General features: G+C 45.0%; 1 protein-coding gene across 1 annotated transcript; it reads right to left on the bottom strand.

The window, feature by feature from the left end:
• Positions 1–977: 977 nt before the first annotated feature.
• Positions 978–24,315, bottom strand: LOC147106684 (cytochrome c oxidase subunit 6A, mitochondrial-like). Its single transcript, XM_086007726.1, has 3 exons — positions 24,192–24,315; positions 3,517–3,650; positions 978–1,182 (listed from the first exon to the last, which is right to left on the bottom strand). Exons 1-3 carry the CDS (start codon positions 24,274–24,276, stop codon positions 1,102–1,104), a joined length of 300 nt encoding a protein of 99 aa, XP_085863852.1. The 5' UTR covers positions 24,277–24,315; the 3' UTR covers positions 978–1,101.
• Positions 24,316–24,970: the final 655 nt, after the last annotated feature.

Here is a 24,970-nt window from a genome sequence, read left to right as displayed (position 1 = left end):
TCAATGGGGCTGTGGTGGAAAGGGTGGACAGCTTTAAGTTCCTCGGAGTCCACATCACGGAAGACCTCTCCTGGTCCCTCAATACCTCCTCTCTGGTGAAGAAGGCCCAGCAGCGCCTATATTTCCTAAGGAAGCTGAAGGGATGTAACCTGTCACCCCTGATCCTCTCTAACTTCTACCGCTGCACAATAGAGAGCATCCTGATGAACTGTATCACAGTATGGTATGGCAGCTGTAGCTACTATGACCGGAAAGCCCTGCAGCAGGTAGTCAAAACTGCCCAACGCATTACCGGCACCCGGCTACCGACCATAGAGCACATATACCAGAAACGCTGTTTACGGAGGTCACGGACCATCATCAAAGACCCTACCCACCCCAGCCACAGTCTGTTCGCCCTCCTGCCATCTGGGAGACGCTACAGATGCATTCGCACCCGTACGACCAGATTTAGGAACAGCTTCTTTCCCAGGGCTGTCATCCTACTGAACTCCACAAATAAACTCTAAAGCCTGCACATCTGCCAATGCACTTTATTATGGTTATGTTTATGTTAATGTATTACAAGCCAAATGTATGTTGAATGTTTAAATGTCTTAATCTAAATGTACACTCTCGGGAGCCGCAGGCCTACATTTCGTTGTACTGCACTTGTGCACTAACAATGACAATAAAGTTGATTATGATTATGATTATGAGGTACATTATTGTGTAATTATTAGGTGGCAGAGAATCACTGCTGCATGCCCAACACATGGTGCAAGCTCATTTCTGTACGTTTATTATGTTACTGCGTAGACCTTATATTATTTTCGAATGTTTTGAAGTCATGAATCAAAGTAAATGCAGGTTTGTGGGTTTTTCCAGTCTCACGCCTATTCCAAAATGTTACTCAATCGATTTGCATGGTGACTGAACTTCAAGTGAAGTTTTGCTTTACTGTCCAAGGAGATAATTTTTCAAGGGTTACAGAGAGGTCATGTAAAGCCTTTTATTGTATATTTTGAATGTTACATGTGGATTATAATAGTACATGTGAATCACGCATTTTAATGATGAATGCATTGTGGGGCTGGAATTCCCACCAATGAATTCAATGCTTTATTTTTCATAGCCGGTGGGTAATGGATTGACGTGAGAGTTGTGGAGAAGTGTATGATTCCCATCCCTCCAAGGAAAAGGCTATAAAAGAGAAACAAAGTTGCATCAGTACTGCTGTGAGACAGAAAAAATAATCCAAAACTACTGTAGAAACTGAATTTTTCTCATTTGTCTGCTAGCTGCAAGGATTCTGTGTGAAACAGGTTCGGGACAGTCTCAATCTAATCTCTTGTGAGCATTGGGCCAGCACATAAAACTTCCCTTAATCTCCAATCACAGGCACCAAATTGGTCCACTCATTGGCACTAAATTGGTCATTTGGAGATGGTGGTATAGGAAATGGAAAAATGTCATATATGACTTAAGAAAAAGAGACTTGCTTTTATATAGGTCCTTATCACACCTCTCAGACACATCCCAAAGTGCTTCATGTGCTATAAATTACTATTGAAAGAGAATGACTGTCACATATGAACTGAAATGTGGCTTGTTATTTAGTTTGTTTTACTCTAGGCCTAGTTTCTCTGTGTTGGGGGTAGAATCAATAGGAATATCTGAAAACTGCCATTGTGAAGATACATTACATTTTTCAATACATTTTGATTGTAAAGCAAGTACAAACCACTTGACACAGATTGCTTGTTTTGTATTGAAAACAATCAATTTAAGGTAAAGGGTTTGGTAACGTGCAATTGGATATGCGTCTTGCATCCAATACGCAGCTTATTTCATCTGTAGTCCAGATGCCTGTTAGAGTTAATGTGGAATGGCAGATGGTCTACAGAACAACTCTTGGCTCAGGCATGGGGATATATTTCAACAACCAGCTTTTCAGTTTTTCTGAGCCCAATTAGACAGAGGCAGGAGATTTCTTGTCAATAAGACAAAATATAGGTTTTGTTATGGACTCTGATCCAGGTTTAGTATTAGTCAGTGAATTAATGAAGTAGCATGTTTTATTATTTTTGTATATCCTAGGAGCTCATAAAATCACAGAATAATATAGCATAGAAGTAGGCCATTCGACCCATCATGCCAGCTCTTTGAAAGAGCTGTCCAATTAGTCCCACTCCCCTGCTCTTTCCCCATAGCCCTGCAAATTTTTCCCCTTCAAGTATTTATCCAATGCTCCCCCTTGAAAGTTATTATTGAATCTGCTTTCACCACCCTTAGTGCATTTCAGATCATAACTCGCTGCATAAAAAATGCTTTCCTCATGTTGCCGCTAGGTCTTTTGGCAATTACCTTAAATCTGTGTCCACTGGTTACCAACCCTTCTGCCACTTGAATGTTTCTCCTTATTTATCAAAACCCTTCATGATGAGCTGTAAGCTAAATGTTCTGTAATCAAGTGAAATCTACCGTCTTGACTTTTCACTGCTGTCTACTTTTTACTTTTAAGAAACCTGATTTGTAGGTTATAGTCTGAGTTGCATAAATAGTGTTTATTCTTCTGTTATGTGAAGACAACGAAAATACAAGAGAACTATGTCAATTTAGTGAGTTAATTATAGTAATAAGGGTTTATGTTCAACCTTTGGGCAACATTACCATCACCAGATAATTTATGTATAAAGTCACACTCTGGTTTATCAGTAAGGGCTCACTTAAGGGAGTAGTAGCCTTTGGTGCTGCAAATGGTGAAACCTTAAAAATGTAACAGGAGCTTTACTCTGTATCTAGTTGTGCTGTACCTGACCTGGGAGTGCTTCATGATGAAATTGAATGATTTTTTTTCTCCCTAGCCCAGGCCTGAGGTCAAATACAACATTACCCCAGCTCAGATGGGTAAGGTGGCCCAGTGGTCACGATACTGCACTAAGGCAACCCAAAATCAGGAGATCAAATCCCACCATGAAAAATTGTGAATTGAATTCAATAAATCTGGTAACTGTGGGCCTATATGTGACTCCTGTCTCATACTCTTGTTGACTCTTAATACCCTCAGGGCAACTAGGAATTGGTAATAAATATTGGCTTGCCAGTGTCATCTACATCCCAAGAATAAATAATAATTTTTAAAAATCAACTAATTTAGCACAGGCCAGGATTCGGAGCCGAAACCATTTGGCCTGTATAGTTTAGCACCAAAAATGCAATATTTCTACCGTGGAGACTGCGCACAGCATGGATACAGAGGAGCCAATATGATTTTTTTAATTCTAGGAGTCAATCTGCTAAATGGTTATATTTCTACCATTGATGCAAATTTTGAAGGTTGGTAGAGTGTGATACTTTCATTCTTCCGAGTATTGATGGGCATACATAATGTGTTTTATTTTTACCCATGTCCACGCTAGAATACAAAGACCTGGTGTACTTTTATTATTTCGATTGCTAAATTCTATGATAATTAGAACATTGTTTTAGTAAGTATTGAAATATCTGTTACAGCTTATTTACTTTGTCTTATACCTTGGAGCGGATGCGGAGATGAGAATACGGCACAAATTCAGCAGGTCCATGTGACTGCTTTAGATAAGCATTCAGCATGCAGACACCAACTCCTGGTAAAGCAACTACAAAACTCACTAACTTCCAGATACGACCTGAAGAACAGAGAGACAGAGAAACCATCAGATGTAGACCAAAGAGTGTACATGTCCTTGGCGGTGTGCAGTGGTGGCAACACAGCTAAAAGCATCTAGAGTTTATTGCAGCACAGGATGAAGCAATTATATACTGTATGCTAGGTGTTGATACTCTCAGAACACGAATACAAAACAAAGATTCATTTCATTTCACTTCAGACCAGTGCAGTTGGGGAACCTGCTTTTTAAACTTTTTTTTAAACGAAAAAACAATTCTGACTGTCTGCTGTATCATCAATTTTCTATCATTTCTTCTCAATTACTAAAAACCTTAAATTGATGCTCAACTGTGATTATAGCTCTGACTTCCAGGGCTCCAAGTGATACAAGCAGCTCCACATTCACATCACTGCACAAAGTTGGTACTGCATCACTTAGCTCAATACAGTCACAGCAGAACTGTGAGTGGGAGGGGCTACTAATACAAGATAGCAAGTATTATCAAGTGTGACATAAAGAGATGAACAGAAAGTGTAGTTATTGACATCGGAAGTGACATGATCAGCAAATTGTTGATCATGGAACCACTCACAAACACAGTGGGCAGGATTTTCATTGTGCCGTGGAGTCGGGATTGGAGGCGTGCGGGGGGTTAAAATCCCGAAATCGGGGATCCCGACACCATCCTGCCCCCAACCCGCCTCCATACCAGTTTCAAAGGAGGTGGGTACCCGCCCCGCACTGGGACCTGCCGAGGCGGGAAGGGATTAGTGCCAATTAACTGCCTGTTAACAGGCAGTTTTTAGCCTAATCCCTATTTTGAAGGTTGAAGTGTGGGATTCCCGACGACTCCAAACCACGCCAAGTTAGAGGAGTCGGGCCGTCGGGTTGAAGGACTTGGAGGGGTCGAGATGTCGGTGTTCAGGTGAGTAATGTGTGCATGAGTGCAAAGGTAGCTGTGTTTGGTGTGTCTAAAGTGATTAAAGAAGTGTAAATTACCTTTTCTTACCTTTACAGCCTTCCTTCCTTTAGGTCCCAGGAGTCCGTCATCTCACCAGCACAGAAAGCTAAATGGCTGTGAACTGTCAAAAGTGACAGCCTGCAGCTTTCTGTGCCGGTGAGATTTCTAACTGAGTCTGTGGAGAAGGACTCATGTTAGAAGTAAGACTGTCAGTGTTTGACAGCTTCAAACAGCTGTGAAACGCTGATATTTCATCTGTCAAAATCTCTTGACAGATGAAATTTCAGTCTGTGACATCACCTGTTGCCGGGCTCAACAAGGTCAATCAAGTTAAAATCGCGTGGATTGGCTGCATCTCGATGGAGGCAGGACTACAACCCCGAAAGTTGTAGTCCCGCCTCCAACCCGACTCCTCAATGAAAATCCAGCCCAGTGTCTATCTTTTAAAGAGTGATATACATCAAAATTGTTGTGTATGTACCTTTAAGAGAGAACTGATTTTATACTGCAGTACCGGCAGTGACCACACCTGTATATAAAGCCATAGCAGGCTTCTGTACTTCAGTCTTAAGTTTACCCTCTGTTCAGTAAATACCTGTTATTATTGTTCTCCTGCAGTCCGTGTATTATTGATACTCGGACACTACGCTGGCGACGAGCAGGTTCGAACTCGCCTGCAGTACTGCATCACCTCACGGGGATCTTTCCCTGAGAAGAAGCTTCTTGGAGGTCGAAGTCAGAGCAACGGGCGTCGACCGCGGGCAACCGCCCAAGGATCCATCGGAGTTCGGAGAATTGCAGGGGAGGCTGTGGCGAGCTGGGCTTGGCTCCCCAGTCAAGGTGTTCCAGCAAATCGTGCTGGTAGCAGGTAGTGCGCTGACCCTTCCGGACTGCGATGGGCTCGAGCTCAATCGAGCGGCTCTGCAAAGGGGCCGTGCAGCGTCGTCGGGAGGAAAAGAGAGAGGGTGGAGCGCACAGGGCGCGGTCGGTGCTCAAGAACCGGGCAGCGTAGAGAAAATAAAACGAGGGGAAGGAAAAGTGAGATGCGCCGAAGCCACGGGTCGCCGCCATTACCCTGTAGAACGCTAGGAGCAGCGTGGCAGCAAGGGGAAGAAGGAAAAGCGCGGGAGGCGCCATTTATTCCATTGGGGAAGAAGGAAAAGCGCGGGAGGCTCCATTTGAATCCATTGGGGAAGAAGAAAAAGCGCGGGAGGCGCCATTTTAAATCACCCAAGATGCCGAAGAGTGGCAGTATCACTGCTTTCGACAACGAGGTAGAAGACTGGACCACGTATGTGGAAAGAATTGAAGTGTACTGCAAGGCAAATGAGGTAGCCGATGGAAAGAAGGCGTCGGTATTATTAAATTTGATGGGCGCGAGAACGTATGGCCTATTGCGGAATTTAATTACCCCAGCTAAACCAATGGAGAAAAGTTTTGAAGAGATTGTTAATATCTTACAGGAACACCTAAACCCTACACCACTGCTGATAGCAGAAAGATTCAAGTTCCATAAAAGAAACCAGCACAAAGATGAGAGCAATGCTGACTCTCTTACGGAACTACGCAAGTTATCGAAGCACTGCCAGTTCGGAGCAGGACTGGCAGACACTTTACGGGATAAGTTTGTCTGCGGGCTCCAGAGTGAAGGAACCCAGAAACGACTACTTTCGGAAAAGGACCTGACGCTAGAACAGGCTTTCAGCGTGGCAGTATCCTACGAAGCAGCAACACGGGGAGCTGCGGAAATACAGCAGAAACCACAAGAATACAGCGCTAACGAAATGGCGTATGGAGCAGAAAAGTGCTATCGCTGCGGCAGAACAACCCACGATCAGAAGGACTGCTGGTTTAAGGACAAAGTATGCAGGCAATGTGGGAAAATGGGACACATAGCAAGAGTCTGCAGGTCGGGAAAGAAGACCAACACCAAAAGAACTACTAAGGAAAAGTACAAGAAAGTAAAAAAAAAAAAGACAGACAGTAGTTCAGAAGATCAGGAGAGTGATAATGACTCCGGGAGCAGGAGACTAAGTTGTCTAAAGTTACACAACGTGATCGCAAAGGAGGATCACCGAACCACTTGGGTCACCCTCATGATAGCAGGGTCCCAAGTAAAGATGGAATTGGACACAGGATCAGCCCTGTCATGAATCGACGAGACTATGAACGGCTATTCTCACACATACCCTTGAAGGACACGTCCATTGTATTGAAGACATACACGGGGCAAAAAGTCTACCCCAGAGGAAAAATAAGGGTGCTAGTTAAATACAACGGCAAGGAAACACAGAAACTGTATCTATATATACTACAAGATGGAGGACCACCATTATTGGGACGTGAATGGATCCAAAAAATACAATTGGTTTGGCATTCCATTCAGGCGCTAACTGTGACTGACAAAAAGGATGATGACGTCACACCTGGACGACTGTCAAAAATTCTAACTGACGCGAAAGAGGTGTTCCAACAAGGACTTGGGACTTTAAAAGGAGTAACGGCAACGATAAAAATCGAAGATAACGCAAACCCAAAATGTTTTAAGGCCAGACCGGTACCGTACGCGATCCGCCCAGCCATTGAAGCAGAGCTGCAGAGTCTGAAGCGTTTGGGTGTGCTGTCCAAGGTGGACTGGAGCGAGTGGGCCACACCCATCGTTCCTGTAATGAAGAAATCATTGAGCAGCATGCCTGGGGAGCCGAAGAAGGTTCGCATCTGTGGGGACTTCAAGGTAACTGTGAACCCAGTCCTGCACACAGTACAATATCCACTTCCACGGATAGAAGATATTTTCGCCTCACTATCTGGAGGGAAACGCTTTACGAAGATTGATCTGGCCCAAGCGTATCTACAAATGGAGGTGGAAGAGCATCTAGGAAATACCTCACGATAAACACTCACAAAGGCCTTTACCAGTACAATCGACTGGTATTCGGGGTAGCATCAGCCCCGGCTATTTGGCAGAGGGCGATGGAACAAGTCCTGCAAGGGATCCCGGGGACCCAGTGTTATTTGGACGACATCCTGGTTACGGGCGAAAATGACAGTGAACACCTTGCCAACCTGGAGCAGGTGCTCACTAGATTACAAGAATATGGGCTACGAGCCAACCGCCCCAAATGCGAGTTCTTCAGGAGACAAATCTCGTATTGTGGCCACATGATTGATGAGGAAGGGTTGCATAAGTCGCCAGGCAAGATTGAGGCTGTACTCAAGGCTCCAGCACCGGAAAATGTGTCGCAACTGAGGTCGTTTCTCAGGTTGGTGAACTACTACCATAAGTTCTTGCCGAATTTATCTACAATTCTGCACCCACTGAACGCCCTGCTGCAAACTGGAGTAACATGGAAATGGGGTGATGAGTGTAAGCGTGCCTTTCAGAAATGTAAATGCCTAATCACTTCAAAAGAAGTATTGGCCCACTACAATCCAACACTACCGATTCGGTTGGCATGTGATGCGTCTCCCTATGGCATTGGAGCGGTGCTGTCACACAAATTCCATGACGGTTCAGAGAGGCCAATAGCCTTTGCGTCGCGCTCGTTAACCTCAGCCGAGCGTAACTATGCCCAGATTGACAGGGAGGCCCTCAGCCTGGTGTGGGGGGTGAAGAAGTTCAATCACTATCTGCACGGGCAGAAATTCACCCTACTGACTGATCATCAGCCCCTGGTCTCCATTTCTAACCCAAAGAAGGGCGTTCCGGTGATGACGGCGCAACGGCTGCAAAGATGGTCACTTTTTCTAGGGGCACATCAGTACGACATAGAGTACAAGGGTACGAAACAGCATGGAAATGCTGATGGGCTGTCGCGCCTACCGTTGCCTACGGTAGAGGAAGCACCTGCAGTGGACCCTGTTGAGATATTCCATGCGACCATAGTCGAATGTCTACCTGTTACAAACTCAAGTATAGAGAAGGAAACCCGAAATGACCCGACACTCTCTCGGGTCTATGATTTGACGGTGAAGGGATGGCCAGCACATGGCGACTCACTGTTGCCAGCATTCTCGCCAAGGAGAGAACAGCTGTCAGTGTGCCGGGGGACCTTGATGTGTGGATCCCGAGTGGTAATTCCACCCAAGTTGAGAGATAGAGTGCTCAATGAGCTTCATGAGGGTCATCTGGGAGGGGTAAAAATGAAGAGCCTAGCCAGGGCGTTTGTGTGGTGGCCGGGAATCGATAAAGAAATCGAGGATATGAGCAAGAGATGCACAGGATGCCAGAAGGTCCAAAGCGCTCCACCACAGGCCCCGCTACACCCATGGGAGTGGCCCTCATCTCCATGGCAACGGGTACACATTGATTTTGCTGGTCCATTTATGGACTCAATGTTTCTAATCGCCGTGGATGCCCATTCGAAATGGCCAAAGGTCATCAAAATGTCCTCCACCACCACGGAGAAAACTATTGCAGTCCTACGGACCATCTTCGCCAGGAATGGCTTGCCAGAACAGATTTGCTCCGACAATGGGCCACAGTTTGTGTCCGAGGATTTCCGGAGGTTTCTGAGGAATAATGGGGTGAAACATTACACATCTGCCCCATATCATCCAGCCACAAATGGATTGGCTGAGAGGTTTGTTCAGACCTTTAAAAAGGCAATAAAGGTGATGTATAACGACGACATACCACTACAACACAAGGTGGATAATTTCTTGTTTGCTTACCGGAATGCGACACATGCAGTCACCAACCAAGCTCCAGCCATAATGTTCTTCAACCGAAGGCTAAGATGTCGCCTGGATTTGCTCAAACCAAACATAAGACGAGATGTTGAGGATAAGCAATTCCAGCACATCAATGAGAAGCCAACCAGGAGCTTCAAGATAGGGCAACCAGTCTTGGCCCGCGACTACCGAACAGAAAAATGGCAGCCAGGAACGATATGCACACAGCAGGGACCACTAATGTACACAGTGGACGTTGGAGAGAGCATCGTGAGACGCCGTGCTGACCAGATTCTAGAGCCACAGGAACAAGCCAAACTCATACCACGAGCATGTGCACCTGGTAATGAACCCGAAGTACAGATTGCGTCTACCTCAGAAGCAGTGGTATTGGAAGCTGACGAACCAACCAATGACAATGAGCCAGAATCGACTCCGCCGCAAGAACAGGATACTCGAGAAAGGCGCTATCCAGTCAGGATCAGGAAGCCTCCTCAAAGACTGAACTTATAAATGATTATTTCAGTTGATGTATATGGTACAGAGAAAATTGTAATTGTAATTAGTTATTATTTAGTTGTTAAATGAATGTTATGTACTGTTTATCTAAAAGGGGAGGAATTGTTGTGTATGTACCTTTAAGAGAGAACTGATTTTATACTGCAGTACCGGCAGTGACCACACCTGTATATAAAGCCATAGCAGGCTTCTGTACTTCAGTCTTAAGTTTACCCTCTGTTCAGTAAATACCTGTTATTATTGTTCTCCTGCAGTCTGTGTATTATTGATACTCGGACACTACAAAAATAAGCACACTTTTTTTAACAGATGGTATACCATTCCAGTCCTTAGAAAAGAGAGTACAATCTACTTTACCACAAGCAACCCAACAGGAAATCTACTAATAATCTATAACATATTAGAATTCTTACATAGGTCGATACTCCATTGAAACCTGCTTTATCAACATATACTCAGGGAAATCCAGTATTAAAATGTAAACCCTTAACTGAAATAATAACAGAAAATGCTGGAAAAACTCAGCAGGTCAGGCAACATCCGTGGAGAGAAATTTGAGTTGACGTTTCGGGTTGGACCCTTCTTCAAAACTGGAAAGAAAAGAAACTAGATCGAAGGCAGGGCTGCGATCGGACAAAAGAATAAAAGAAACAAAAGAAGTAAAAGAGATTAGAAGCTAGACGAGATGGTAATAGGCTGGGATTGGGTGTAAAGTGTACTGGCAGGGCAAAAGATAGCTGCCAGGTGTGAGAGAGAAACAAAAGGAAAGGGGGGGGGGGGGGGGGGAAAGGAGTGGAACAATTACAAGAGAAAATGAAATGGGGGCCGAGCTTATGATCTGAAATTGTTGAACTCGATATTGAGTCCGGAAGGCTGCAGACTGCCTAATCGGAAGATGAGGTGCTGTTCCTCGAGTTTACGTTGAGCTTCCGTGGAACAATACAAGAGGCCAAGGACGGTGAGGTCCGAGTGGGAATGGAGCGGTGAATTAAAAGGACAGGCGACCGGAAGCTCGGGGTCACCCTTACGGACTGAACGGAGGTGTTCCGCAAAGCGGTCACCCAATCTGCGTTTGGTCTCCCCAATGTAGAGGAGACCGCATCGTGAGCAGCGAATACAGTATACTAGATTGCGAGAAGTACAAGTAAATCGCTGTTTCACCTGGAAGGGGTGTTTGGGGCCCTGGACAGTGGGAAGGGGGGAGGTATAGGGGCAGGTGTTACATCTCCTCCGCTTGCACGGGAAGGTGCCAGGCGAAGAGGAAGGGCTGTTTGGGGTGATAGAGGAGTGGACTAGGGTGTCTCGGAGGGAGCGGTCCCTGCGGAATGCTGAAAGGGGAGGGGAGGGGAAGATACGTTTGGTGGTGGGATCACTTTGGAGGTAGCGGAAATGCCGGAGGATGATCCGTTGAATGTGGAGGCTGGTGGGGTGAAAGGTGAGGACAAGGGGAACCCTATCGTGGTTCCGGGAGGGAGGGGCAGGGGTGAGGGCAGAAGTGCGGGAGATAGAACTGACACGGTCGAGGGCAGTGTCAACCACAGTAGAGGGGAATCCTCGGTTGCGGAAAAAGGAAGACATGTCTGAAGCACTGGTGTGGAAGGTGGCGTCGTCGGAGCAGATACGGCGGAGGCGGAGAAACTGGGAGAATGGAATAGAGTCCTTACAGGAAGCGGGGTGGGAGGAAGTGTAGTCCAGGTAGCTGTGGGAGTCAGTGGGCTTGTAGTAAATATTGGTCGATAACCTATCCCCAGAGATGGAGACGGAGAAGTCGAGGAAGGGAAGGGAAGAGTCCGAGATGGACCATGTGAAGGTGAGGGAAGGGTGGAAATTGGAGGCAAAGTGAATGAAATTGTCAAGTTCGGGGCGAGAGCGGGAAACGGCACCGATACAGTCATCAATGTATCGGAAAAAGAGGTGAGGGAGGGGACCCGAGTAGGACTGGAACAAAGATTGTTCCACATAGCCCACGAAAAGGCAGGCATAGCTAGGGCCCATGCGGGTACCCATGGCAACACCTTTGATTTGGAGGAAATGAGTGGAGTTAAAGGAGAAGTTGTTCAATGTGAGAACAAGTTCAGCCAGGCGGAGGAGGGTGGTGGTGGATGGAGACTGGTCGGGCCTCTGTTCAAGGAAGAAGCGGAGCGCCCTCAGGCCATCCGGGTGGGGGATGGAGGTGTAGAGGGATTGTACGTCCATGGTGAAAAGGAAGCGGTTGGGGCCAGGAAACTGGAAACTGTTAAAGTGGCGGAGGGCGTCCGAAGAGTCGCGGATGTAGGTGGGAAGAGACTGGACAAGGGGAGAAAAGATAGAGTCAAGATAGGAAGAGATAAGTTCCGTAGGGCAAGAACAGGCTGAAATGATGGGTCTACCAGGGCAGTCCTGTTTGTGGATCTTGGGAAGGAGGTAGAAGCGGGCTGTGCGGGGTTGGGGAACTATGAGGTTGGTGGCAGCTGGGGGAAGATCTCCAGAGGAGATGAGGTCAGTGACAGTCTTGGAAACAGTGGTTTGATGTTCGGTAGTGGGGTCATGGTCCAGGTGGAGGTAGGAGGAGGTGTCGGAGAGTTGGCGTTCAACTTCCGCTAGGTAGAGGTCAGTGCGCCAAACAACCTCACCGTCCTTGGCCTCTTGTATTGTTCCACGGAAGCTCAACGTAAACTCGAGGAACAGCACCTCATCTTCCGATTAGGCAGTCTGCAGCCTTCCGGACTCAATATCGAGTTCAACAATTTCAGATCATAAGCTCGGCCCCCATTTCATTTTCTCTTGTAATTGTTCCACTCCTTTCCGCCCCCCCCCCACCTTTCCTTTTGTTTCTCTCTCACACCTGGCAGCTATCTTTTGCCCTGCCAGTACACTTTACACCCAATCCCAGTCTATTACCATCTCGTCTAGCTTCTAATCTCTTTTACTTCTTTTGTTTCTTTTATTCTTTTGTCCGATCGCAGCCCTGCCTTCGATCTAGTTTCTTTTCTTTCCAGTTTTGAAGAAGGGTCCAACCCGAAACGTCAACTCAAATTTCTCTCCACGGATGTTGCCTGACCTGCTGAGTTTTTCCAGCATTTTCTGTTGTTATTTCGGATTTCCAACATCTGCAGTATTTTGCTAACCCTTAACTGAAGCTTGGTTTGGACTTGATATTTTTGCCCAGACCCGTTACTCTGTTAAATCTGAGAATGTGCAGTCTATCTGATTTCCCAATTCCATTTAGTCAACTTCTAGCAATTGCTGCTCAGTTATTTTTCAAAATTATTTGAAGCTAGAAGACACATTTCAAAAGGATTGTTCAAGTAAAGTTTATTTGAGTATTTTCTTAAACAGATAGACTGATTTTTTTGTGTGGGAGTGACAAAAACGACTGTATAGATTACTCATATGTTGCAGCTTTTGTTTTGTGTTCAATAAACTTCAGAAAGTGTATTAAGCAGAGAGAATTACTTTCCTCGCTCTAATTTTAGTTTATTTGGTTTTTTTTTAAGTTAAATTTTGATGCAAATGGAAAGCTTCTAATTGTCACCTGTTTTGTTGACATTCCAATTACTCACACCTCCATGACAGAAGAGAAAGAGAGCATCAGACACCTTTCTTTATCCTAAGTTCATTTTTTGTTAAAATTTAATTTTGAAAGCGAACAAAATTACTGAGGGAAATGAATAAGCTGGTTATGGTAGGAGAGAAACTGAGTGAAGTGGCTTCTGGCTACTTGGACGGAGGAACTGAGTGGATGGAGGGTTAAGGGTGAAGTGAGTGACACTAGAGTGAGGAGGAGTGGAGGTTACAAAAGTTGAGCGAGTATTTCAAGGGGTAGAGGTAGGTGCCTGCCCTCAAGATGCTGCTTTCACTTCTGATGCCTTCCTGTCCGTCTCCTCAGCTGTCTGATCATGGAGTCAGAACCAGACTGCCTGTGTACCAACAATGAAGACACAGCCTGCAGAAGGAACCTCAACAGCCTGAAGAGAATGTCAGATCCTGTAGGGTCATGTTCCCAGAGTGCAACCAAGTACCTCTGGCATTCATGGTCCTCAATCATCTAGACAGCATGAGAATAAGCTGAAAGAACAGCTCACCGGGGCACCAAGGGGAAGCATACTGTTCAGAAGAAAGACATAATGTAAAATGATGGTGCACATTAAAAACCTGTAATGATAAATAGTCTTATGGTGATAATGGCAGCTGTCCATAGTTGATGTAATGGAAAAAGCTGAATGTTAGTGTTTTAGTAAGAGAGCTATGATGGAATTTGTAAGCAGGACTGTATGCAATTAATGATTATGCAAAAGGGTAAGCTGTTGGGTGGACTGGGCAAGATGCAGCAAAAATCAACAACTTGCGTAGCACCTTTAATGTAGAAAATTGTCCCACGATGCTTCGCAGAAGTGTAATCAGACAAAAATGGTCACATGGCCCCAGAAGTGGCTGGACTTTCTGTTCTTTTTGATCTGTTTCCAATGGTGCATCACCACATAGCTACTACTGTATATTTCTCTTTCAACTTCATCTGTAGATATTTTCAACACCTTCCAGAGCAATTATATCATTAATATTTTATTATTCACTGTACTTTCCACTTGTCTATCTGAAATTGTTCTGCTCATATACAAATTTTGTCTAACTAATTTTGTAGTTTTCAAGCTGCCTCTTCAGATTCAACTGCGCTCTCTAATTTTATCTGCGAAGTTGAACAGTTTGCATTTAGCTTCTGAATCTAAGAAATTAATATAAATTAGAAACAACAGGGGTCTCAATATCAATCGCCAGGTAAAACACTCAGCACCTCTATCCCACCCCACATAATTCTTCTAATATGTCCACTGCTGCCTATGCTTCAGCCAATTTCTTATTCCAAGTTTTACCCTGAATCTCATTAAAATAATTGCCTTTTGTACAAAACTTTGTCAAATATTTTTCGTCAAAGGTACACCATGTTGTAGGGCTTTCCACAATCTACTTGGAATGTCACTTCCTCAAAACACTCAAGGAGGTTGGTCAGGTGGTATCTTCACCTTTTGAATCTGTGTTGGCTGCAGTTTACTGAATCGCACAGATAATCTTCTGTTTACTCCTGATTCATTTCATTATTTCACATAGTATTGATATACTAATGGATTTGTAGTAGTTTGGGCCTGTTTTATCAGCACATGAACCTGTTTCCAACCTATTATGACATCTCCAGTGTTCAACTTCCTCATAATGATTGGCAATGTCTCACAAATCTCGTCTCTCTCTCCCTCTCAGTACTTGAGCATAAGTACCATCCACCCCTGGTTATTTATCTGTTTTCTATTTAATTTATTTTAAAGCTAATTCTGCTTGGACTATTAACTATTTAGGGAAGACATGTTCCACAAGTCTTCCCTAGTGAATACACGAGGGAGTCATTGTTTAGTATATTAACTACCTTCTTTCTGTTCATCCTCAGCATCATTCAAAGTATAAGACATTAATTCACATGGGAATCTTTGTTTAAAAGCAGAACTAACTAAACTAGTTTATAGCAACTTGCATTTATATAGCACCTTTAACATAGAAAAATGTTCCAAGCTGCTTCAAAGGGGTGTAATCAGACTTTAAAAAAAAAGCAAATCACCCATTTGTCAAAAAAAGTGAGTGATATCTTCCATATTTGTTTTTAATAGATGGAGGAAGTGATTTCATCGCTAAAGCATATATAGTGCTCATTCCGACATGAGCAAGTCCAAAGATATTCTCAATTTTCAGGGATTTCACATCTTAATAATATGCCAGTTGCACAGGCAAGGGTTAAATGTTGAATTTTATTCTGAAACAATGAGTAACTGTTCTAATATTACAGATCATTGAAAGAATTCTTTAACAGAATGATGAAGAGAATATTCTGTGCTCAACAGGCTATGTGGATATGGACCAACAGGAACAAGGATTATTGGCAGACATTGATACAAACCCTTAAAAATACCTTGAGGAAGTCCCAGCTTTGACATGTTAGTCTACTACCATTCCCAGCATAATCATTTCCACATTCAGTGTCACAGATACTATATTCTCACGCTTTTACTGCCACCACGTGATAAAAAACTAGAAGCACAGCTGATTCAAACTAGGTCACATTTCAGTACTTGCACAGCACATTCTCTCAAATGCAATGTGTCCCCACAGTACTAACTACAAAAATGACTTATGAACTTGGGTCTGCTTTAGGTACCTTCTTAGGTTTAGTGGCGTCATTGGTTTGGTTTGCATAAGCAATTTGAGCATCTTACTTTTGTGGCAGTTGATACATACTGCCCTATATTTGCTTACATGACCTAGGGGTGTAACAATGCAACCCTTCTTCAATCTCTCCAAAGGCAGATGAAGCAAACAATTGCGAGGTGAGATCTGATATGATTCATTAAGAAGCTTTATTTCACAGCAAGTAAACAGAGCATGAGTTATGATCAGCTTCACCTAGTTTAATCAGTAATGTATCTTCACATCAGTGGGTCATCATCTTATTTGACTTAAACAGATGTCTTCTAATTGCTCCCCTTGCATTTCTGACGTTCCTAGCCCACTTTTCCAACTCTCTGTTTAAAGGCCTGACTGCCTCGCAAGCCTTCCTCTTTAAAAAGATCTTCTGCTCGTGTTCCTCTCTATTCTCACAGATGGACAGGAAACAAAGGACTACCCAACACAATGAGTGTGAAATAACAACAGAAAATGCTGGAAAAACTCAGCAGGCCAGGCAACATCCATGGAGAGAAATTAGAGTCGATGTTTCGGGTCTAACCCTTTTTCAAAACTGGAAAGGAAATGAAATAGATCGAAAGGCAGGGCTGGGAGAGAACAAAAGAAGTGAAGAGACATTAAGAGGTATTCAAAAGGAGACGAGATGGTGATAGGACTAGTGGAGACAAAAGACGGCTCAGATTAGGTGTGAGGTGCTTTTTGAATACCAAGACAAGCTAACATTGCTTATTGTTTAGCTTATGAGGAAAACAACTTCAATTTACTATATTAACCACCTTTCATCTAGGTGCTTTTTGTTTATTTGCTAGAATACACTTTGCTTAAAAAATTTAAAGTAATTTACAATCTAGATAGTCTCTTAGTAGTAGTTTGCAGCTGGAAGTGCTTTTACCTATGAGACACCATTATTGACCAAAATCAAGCTAAAACCTAACTGCCTCATCAACTTATAGGAAACACAGCAACCGTGCCACGTAAAACTGAAAAGGAAACAGCAACTCATGGAAGAATACAATTTTTCATGGATATTTTACTGACCCACTATTGTAGAAATAATAAAACAAGCACGTTTCCATCCCAAGACCCCACTCTGCAAGGCTGATGCCTGCTCACAGTGACAGTGAGATTCATCTCTGCCAGATTGGCAGCTGTCCATATCAAGACCTCTCCTCTAATGACTTGGTGCTATCCGCAGTAAAGGCTTTTTCTGCCAGAAGGCCCCCCACCCCCCCCCCCCCAGCAATTCCGTAGTGAGACCCCTTACTGTTGGATAAGGTCCTTTTCTGCATATATTCTCATTTACCTTTTTCTGTAAGGAGAACAAGATCTTTAAGGAAAAAACAAGTGAAGCAACCATTGGGAAAGCAGCTGTGTTTCTGTATCAGCTCCTTAATGCTGAAAGCTTTATCTGAGAACTGTAGATTAACTCAGGATTAGCAGGAGGAAATAGAGGCGAGATCAGATTTGGGGGACTACAGAAAAAAAATGGAGACAAGACTACACTAGGAGATAAACTGAAATTAGATTAGGCTCAAAGGAGAAAACAGAGAAACTGAAATGGCAGAGAAGGTCACGTCTGCAAGAAGATGCAGTGCACTAATTTAGAATTGATTAAATTGAGGGACATCAAACTCCTTAAATTTAAAGCAGAAAATGTTGGAAATACACAGATCAGTAACAATATGGAAAGAGAAATGTTAACTACTGGAACTGAAAGATAATTGACGTTCTTTATAGTACTGCACAAAACAAAGGGAGGGAAGAATGCATAAAAATCAAGAGCATTATATGTTAACTACTTTCACAAAGAAGTAGTTAAAATAGCCTCTGAACAGGTTTGTTTCAAAAGCTGAAATTAGGTAAATGCTGAATGATAAACATATATTAAAAATCTTGTTGCTCGAGGGGGCTTAAAAATTGTGATTCAGTGTTTGTCAAATCCTGAAATGCTAATATTCAGCTGATTTATTTCATTCAAGATCAACTTAGCACATTACAAAGCTAGCCACTTCACTGGATGAGGTGTTTGAGATGGCAACCAGAGAAAGGGAAATGCTACTGTTATTGGCAGACATGCTTTATTTTACTTGGCCTGTGTGGGGTAATGCTTAAAAAAAGGTAATATTTTTGATAATCCAAACTGCTGTTACTAATAGGGTGAAAATGCCACTTTGCTTCCAAGGTGAAGCACAATAATGCACTGTTCTTTTCTTCAGCAGAGTAACAGAAGAGAAAGCAACCACACAAGCGGCTCAATGGGTAGGACTCAAACTACCGGGTGCTCCTCAGAATCACCTTGCAGCATATGGATTCGAAATAATGGCGAAAGACAACAGCAGAATCAGAACAAATTCTAACATGCCCCTCTTAATGGCAAAGTAGCACTTTCCAACCTAAGATCCAAACTCCAGCTGCTTTTACCTTCTGGAAACAACTGTTATTTGGGATGACCATTTGCAAAATCCAAGAGTTAACAGAGGAGGGTGGGAATTCTGATATCTCTGTAGATGTTGATTCATAACTAATACTTTCATATTGTAAGCCACAAGTATAAAAGCAGATACTTTGTGCCTCATTTACACATTATACGTTTGGTCACTATTTAAAATTAAATTCTAAATTTGAAGCAGTGGTACCATGGGGAGGAGGATATATTCACTGTATGTGAAGTCCTTTTGAGATACGTGAATGCAAGTCTTTCTTTACCCGGACTACAGGAGTGCTGGAACAATCAGTTGCTTTGTCAGCCACCTTGCAAAAGAAAGAACTTACATTTATATAGCGCCTTTTAACGAGCTCAGGACGTCCCAAAGCACTTTACAGCCAATGAAGTACTGTACTTTTGAAGTGTAGTCACTGTTGTAATGCAGGCAACGTGCAGCCAATTTGCTCACAGCAAGCTCCCACAAACAGCAATGTGATAATGACCAGATATGTTTGTGATGTTGGTTGAAGGGTAAATATTGGCCAGGTTACCGGGGAGAACGCTCCCTGCTTTTCTTCAAATAGTGTCATGGATCTTTTATGTCCACCTGAAGGCAGACGGGGGCCTCGGTTTGACATCTCATTCGCAAGACGGCACCTCCGACAGTGCAGCACTGCGCTAGAGTGTCAGCATAGATTTTGTGCTCAAGTCTCTGGAGTCATAGGGCTCGATTTTGTCATTGGGGCAGGCTGCGGGCGTGTCAGCTGCTTTTCATGTTAGCCACCCGACTCCACTTTGATGTGGGGGGAAAAATGCAATTTTCACCTAATTGGCCAATTGATTCCTAGCATGTGGGAAGCTCTGGCCCAATTAGTCTTTCCATCCTGAAAGTCGCCTCCGATTACATCATCAATGCTGCTGGATTTAAGGCCTGCAAGCAGCCTTGCTTCTTCTGGAGACTGCAAACTTCATGCCCATTGCTGTAAGCCCTTATTTCAGCCACAATGTCCAGCAACGGGCCAAAGTCTGCTCCACGCTTTGATGAAGCCGCCCTGCAAGCTCTGGTGGAGGGAGCCAGATCCAATAAAGAGGTGCTCTTCCCTTCCTCGGGGAGGAAAAAGCCTCCTCAGCAGACTAAAGCTGTGTGGATGCAAGTGGCCCAGGAGGTCAATTCAATGTCTATGTGCCGCAGAACCTGGCTTCAGTGCAGGAAGAGGTTTCATGACCTTCTGCGCACTGGAAAAGTGAGTATGACTTTCCCTTCACGCTCAATCTGATCCCCATCGCCTCTCCTCACCAGCACTCTGCTTTGACAACCTCTTCCTCCACATCCCACTTGACACTGACATTCATGTACCCTTACCCATTCCCTCTCTATGGTCACATTCATCTAACTATTCGACTATGCAGCCCTCACACTCCCTATCGCTGTGATGCTATGAAAACAACTTACAACACACAGGGAGGGCCCTTGGTCTTGCCACTTCACTCCATCTTTGTCTCCTTCTAACCATCAATGATATGGATTCTCTACACTCCTTCATTCTCACTCAAACTCCACTTGTCTCCCTCATTGCAGGAAAAGAGAGCTCACAATAAGAGGGAAAGAGCGAGGACAGGAGGAGGGCCACCCTCAGTAGCCCAGCTCACCCCCTGGGAGGAGGCAGTCCTGGAGATCGTGGGAGTGGAGGAGGATGCACAAGTGGGGATGGACAGACGGGTGCATCAGAGCAAGCTGGTGACAGAATAGTTTATCATCTCTCTCACTGACATTGCATGAGTCACTGATAATGATTCTGATGCTCTAACAGATTGACTTTTGATCATCTGCAATATTCAATGTGCATGTAACCTTGGCCTCACATCTTGACTCTTTCCTTTACTCCCCCACAGGACCATCGCGAGCCCCCGTCCCCACTGTCCAGGAGGAACAGCCTGAGCTTCCAGACTCCTCAGAGGAAGCTCCAACCTCTGAGGGCGCAGCATCAGCACAATTCAGAGCACCCAGCACCAGTGCAGACACTCACACCTCGGTGGGACCTTCAGGAGATAGAGTAGTGTTGTCACCTGGTGTATTACAGCGAACAAGCTCACAGCAGATGGTGGAGACAGGGACAGCAGTGGAGAGTCCTCGTCGGAGGGCGCAGGACTCTGCCAGCTCGGCTCAGCTGCATGTCAACCCTGTGCCTACAGGTCCATCCAGAGGAAGAGCGGTGCTGGAACTCCAGGAACAGGTGCAGGAGTCTCTGGCAGGTTTTGTGTCTAGGGTAGCTGCGAGTGTGAAGCGAATGGAGGAGTCCATCGCTAACATGAGCAGAGCCTTTGTGGAGGCGTTGGCACATGAAGGCAGCACCATGGAAAGGATAGCAACCTCTGTGGAAAGGCTGGCTATGGCCATGGAGGCAGTAAGTCGCCTGAGTGAGGAAAACATGGTGAGTGTTCAGAATAGACTGACATCTCTGGAGAAGCGATGGTCAGCTATTGAACAGAGAAACCAGAGCTTCATGGAAGTCCTTCTGAGTAGGACTGCCAGGGCAAATATGGGTCCCCATGGCCCCCCTGATGTGCAGCGAGGTGCTCTCAAGCCACTTGCAAGCGCTGAGGGGGGCCTGACCCATGAGAGGGAAGTTGGTGGCAGACATCAAGGAAGTGGGGGCTCCTCTCCAAGCGCTCACACTTCCATGCCACTGCAGAGCCCTCGGTCAGAGCCCCCACCCAACTGAGATCGGCGTCTCAACCCCTGCACAGCCGCAGGAGCAGCAGACTGTTGACGAGGCCTCACAGGCTCGCAACCCCAGAAGACGCCCTCCAAAGGTGTCAAGGCAGGAGCAGCAAGAAAGTGAGCAAGGGGCCTCCACATCTGCTGAAGCCACAGGGGCAGCACCACGTAGGAGCACGCGTAAAAGAAAGATAATGCACAAGCAGTCACAAGGGTAGTCACTTGGGTGTAATTTTGTGTTTATTTTTAACATGCCATCAGTTGCATATTGACATAAAAATTACTGATGGGAAACTGTTGCAGTTGTGGCGTCTGTCATTTTGCAAATGGGACTTCCACATTGAGGGCTTAGAGTGACTTGCAATTGTCAGTATGGTGGTCAGAGTGATAGGAATCCGCAGGCTCTTGGCCATTGTCAATGGTCTGATAAGAAGCTGTGAGGCAAAAGTGTTTGATTGTGCAGGTTAAGCAAATCTGGCCAACATGAGTGCGTCCCTTGCATCCCGGGCAGCAATGTGGTCGCGCGCTGGTGCCTTCTGGCCTGTGCAGTTTCAGGTGGGTGAGCAGCAGCTTGGCACTCCTGTTGATGCTGCTGCTGTTGGTGGTGCTGTTGTTCATGCTGCTGCCACGGCTGGTCTTCGTCCGAATCTGATGTCCAGGAGGAAAGGAAATAAATGGTTCCCATGCTTCTGGTATATGCCTCAGTTGAGTTGAGGAAGCGCTCAGTCAAGGTGGGGAGAGGGGTTTCCCAGGAGGTCACACTGGAGATGGGTGTCAGGCTCCAAACTTCCAGAACAATGAGTAGGCCTGTTAAAAGTTCCCCCAGACCTGAGACAACAAAGTTCTGCCACCTGCAAATGAAGATTGCTGAAAACTCCTTTTTAATGGTGGAGCTGCAGCTGTTAGTAAGCAATCCACTTGTGCTGCTGCCAGGTTTCAGAGGAGGCGTGAAGCGCGTGGGAAAAGTGTTAAAATCAGAAAGGCCTCGCAAAATGGGATTATAGAGGCACTTAACTGGTTGTTAAGGGCCTTAAGAGCCTATCCCGCCTCTTGGAGGCGGGATGGAGACGGGATCAGAAAACTCGCATGTGGGAAAATTGCTCGGAGGCGGGATCGGGTCCGCCTGCCAGTTTTTGCGATTTTAACACCTCACACGCCTCCAATCCCACCTCCTCGGGCCTGGTAAAATCGATCCCATAGAGTCATAACGGCACAGAAGGCCATTCGGCCCATCAAGTCTGTGCTGACTCTCTGTAGAGCAATCCAGTCAGTACCATTCCCCTGCTCTATCCCCATAGCCTTGCAAGTTTATTTCCCTCAAGTGCCTATCCAGTCTCTCCTTGAAAACAGTGAGTGTCTGCTTCCACCACTTCCGTCGGCAACGAGTTCCAGGTTCTCACCACTCGCTGCGTAAAAAAGTTTTTCCTCACATCCCCCATGTATCTCTTGCCCAAAACTTTAAATCTGTGTCCCCTAGTCCTTGTACCATCAACTAGTGGGAACAGCCTTTCCCCGTCCAGCCTATCCAAACCAGTCATAATCTTGTACACCTCTATCAAATCACCCCTCAACCTCCTTTGCTCTAATCAAAACAAATCCAGCTTCTCCAACCTGTCCTTATAACTAAGATACCCCATCCCCGGAACCATTCTGGTAAATCTCCTCTGCACCCTCAAGTGCCTTCACATCCTTCCTAAAGTGTGGTGACCAGAACTGGACGCAATACTCCAGTTGTGGCCTAACCAGCGCTTTATAAAGGTTCAGCATAACTTCTCTACTTTTGTACTCAATACCTCTATTTACGAAGCCCAAGATCCCATATGCTTTGCTAACCACTCTCTCAATATGTCCCGCCACCTTCAGGGACCTATGCACATTAACTCCCAGGTCCCACTGTCCCTGCACACTCTTTAAAACTGTGCCATTAAGTGTAGTGGAGTGGAAATGAATCCACAACCTTCTGACTCAGAGGCGAGAGCAGGTGAAGGACAGAGATCAACGCGGCCTCTTGCATTGTTCCACGGAAGCTCACCGTAAACTCGAGGAACAGCACCTCATCTTCCAATTAGGCACTTTACAGCCTTCCGGACTCAATATCGAGTTCAACAACTTCAGATCATAACCTCGGCCCCTATTATATTTTTTATCCACTTTTGGTTTGTGACTTTTCCCTTTTTTTCTCTCTCTCCCACATGGCAGCTGTCTTTCACTCTGCATTTCACACTCCATTGTCTGTTTCTTTACCTATCCTATTACTATCTCGTCTCACCTTGAATATCTCTTAATATCTCTTTTTTCATCCCCTCCCCCATTTCCCAGCCCCCACTGCCTTTTGTCTCATTTCCTGCCTTTTCTCTCAGTTCTGTAGAAGGGTTTCGACTGGAAACGTTGACTCTATTTCTCTCTCCACTGCTGTTGCCTGGCCTGCTGAGTTTTTCCAGCATTTTCTGTTGTTATTTCAGTTATTAGCACTTGTATTATCATGCAAGTAAGATGTTATCTATAGTACATATCAGGAATTCAAGTTGAAAGACAGGAACCACACGGGAAATTGTCCCACATATCAGATAGACTCCCGTTATCTCTTCTGTCTGCATTTGTGTTCACTTTCTGTGTGTCTGGTCTTCATGACAGTCAATGTCAAGATCTTGCAAATGGTTACATTTTATAAAGCTGTTTCAAGGAGCAGACCTACCAAATTTTATTCATATGAAATGGGGGGGATCATTTTGATTAAAATGAAACGTCACTCAGATACAGCTCCAAATATATAAATGAGGTTGCAGGTCATTTTACTATTTCAGGTGTCACACAGTCAGCCTCTCCCTCCCCTCACCCAGTCGCGGTTTGATTGAAATCTTGGCGCGCTGACTGCAGCACGAGCCGCCCCTCTCCGGTTATATTTTTGAAATAGGATTGCAGCGCGTGTCTGGCTCGTGCTCTGCGATGGCCAGTGTCCGTTCCCACCCCTCGCGCGTTTGCAAATACGTATTTGATAAAATTTCGATTTTACTGTGGTGATTATTGATCGCTTGGTGCTGTTTGTTTTTATTTTACCTGCTCCATGATGTCCGTGTGCCTGGCTGGCTGCAGCCAAGGTCCTGCCGACACTGAATCCTCTTACTCCCAATCGTCGTGCCATCTTCAACAGAGTGACTGTTGACAACGAGGTCGCCCGGCATCGTCGATGACGTCACAATGTTTACGTCATATCGTCAATACAATGGGGATCGGCCGATGGCCAATGGGGAACAAGTTAGAAGAGAATGGGGAGATAGTGAGGGTGAAATAGAGAGAAAGGAAAGAATGAAAAAGAGACATGAGAGAGAGGGAAATAGGGAGAGGAAACGACAGGATGGATGAGAACACCAAGGAAGCGAGAGTATGTGGAACAAAATTGGGACAAGGGCAAAGATTGGGTAGAGCGATTAGGTTGAGATGCCAGAATTGAATAGAGACGGAGTAGAAAGGAGGAGAGAAGGAAAGAGGGGAAAGATAGATGAAGGGAAAGACGATTGAAATGGGAAAGAGAAGGGATAAGAGGAAAATATGGTGATGAGAAGAAAGAAGGTATTTTTTTTAATTGTCAGTGAGCTGCCATGCCCCACAGTAACAGTAGTCAGTTCCCTCCTGCCTGTGTACCAAATGATTAGCCAGAGCTGATACTGTCAGGACTGGTTTATGATGTCCATTGCAAGGGGTTCTCTTTGAGTCCCTCTTTTTCTCCCCCCCCCCAACCCCTCCCCTCACCTCAGTTTGTGCTGGACTTTTATTGAAGGGTTTCCAGGGAATGTGCCCTAACTCGTCTGGCGGAAACCCACCTGTTCCTTGCCCAG

Source organism: Somniosus microcephalus, chromosome 15 (assembly GCF_052327205.1).
Source record: "Somniosus microcephalus isolate GS21.2 chromosome 15, FLI_Smic_1.0, whole genome shotgun sequence".
NCBI classification, from domain to species: domain Eukaryota; kingdom Metazoa; phylum Chordata; class Chondrichthyes; order Squaliformes; family Somniosidae; genus Somniosus; species Somniosus microcephalus.
This window is presented reverse-complemented; position numbering and strand designations above follow the sequence as displayed.

Bases quoted from the DNA above. Each gene is read 5' to 3' on its own strand.
- LOC147106684 (XM_086007726.1), bottom strand. From the start codon at position 24,276: ATGGCACGACGATTGGGAGTAAGAGGATTCAGTGTCGGCAGGACCTTG. The intron at 3,651-24,191 runs GTAAAATAAAAA...TCTGTTCTTCAG, and splicing joins ACACGGACATCATGGAGCAG to GTCGTATCTGGAAGTTAGTG. The intron at 1,183-3,516 runs GTATAAGACAAA...TCTCTTTTATAG, and splicing joins ATCTCCGCATCCGCTCCAAG to CCTTTTCCTTGGAGGGATGG.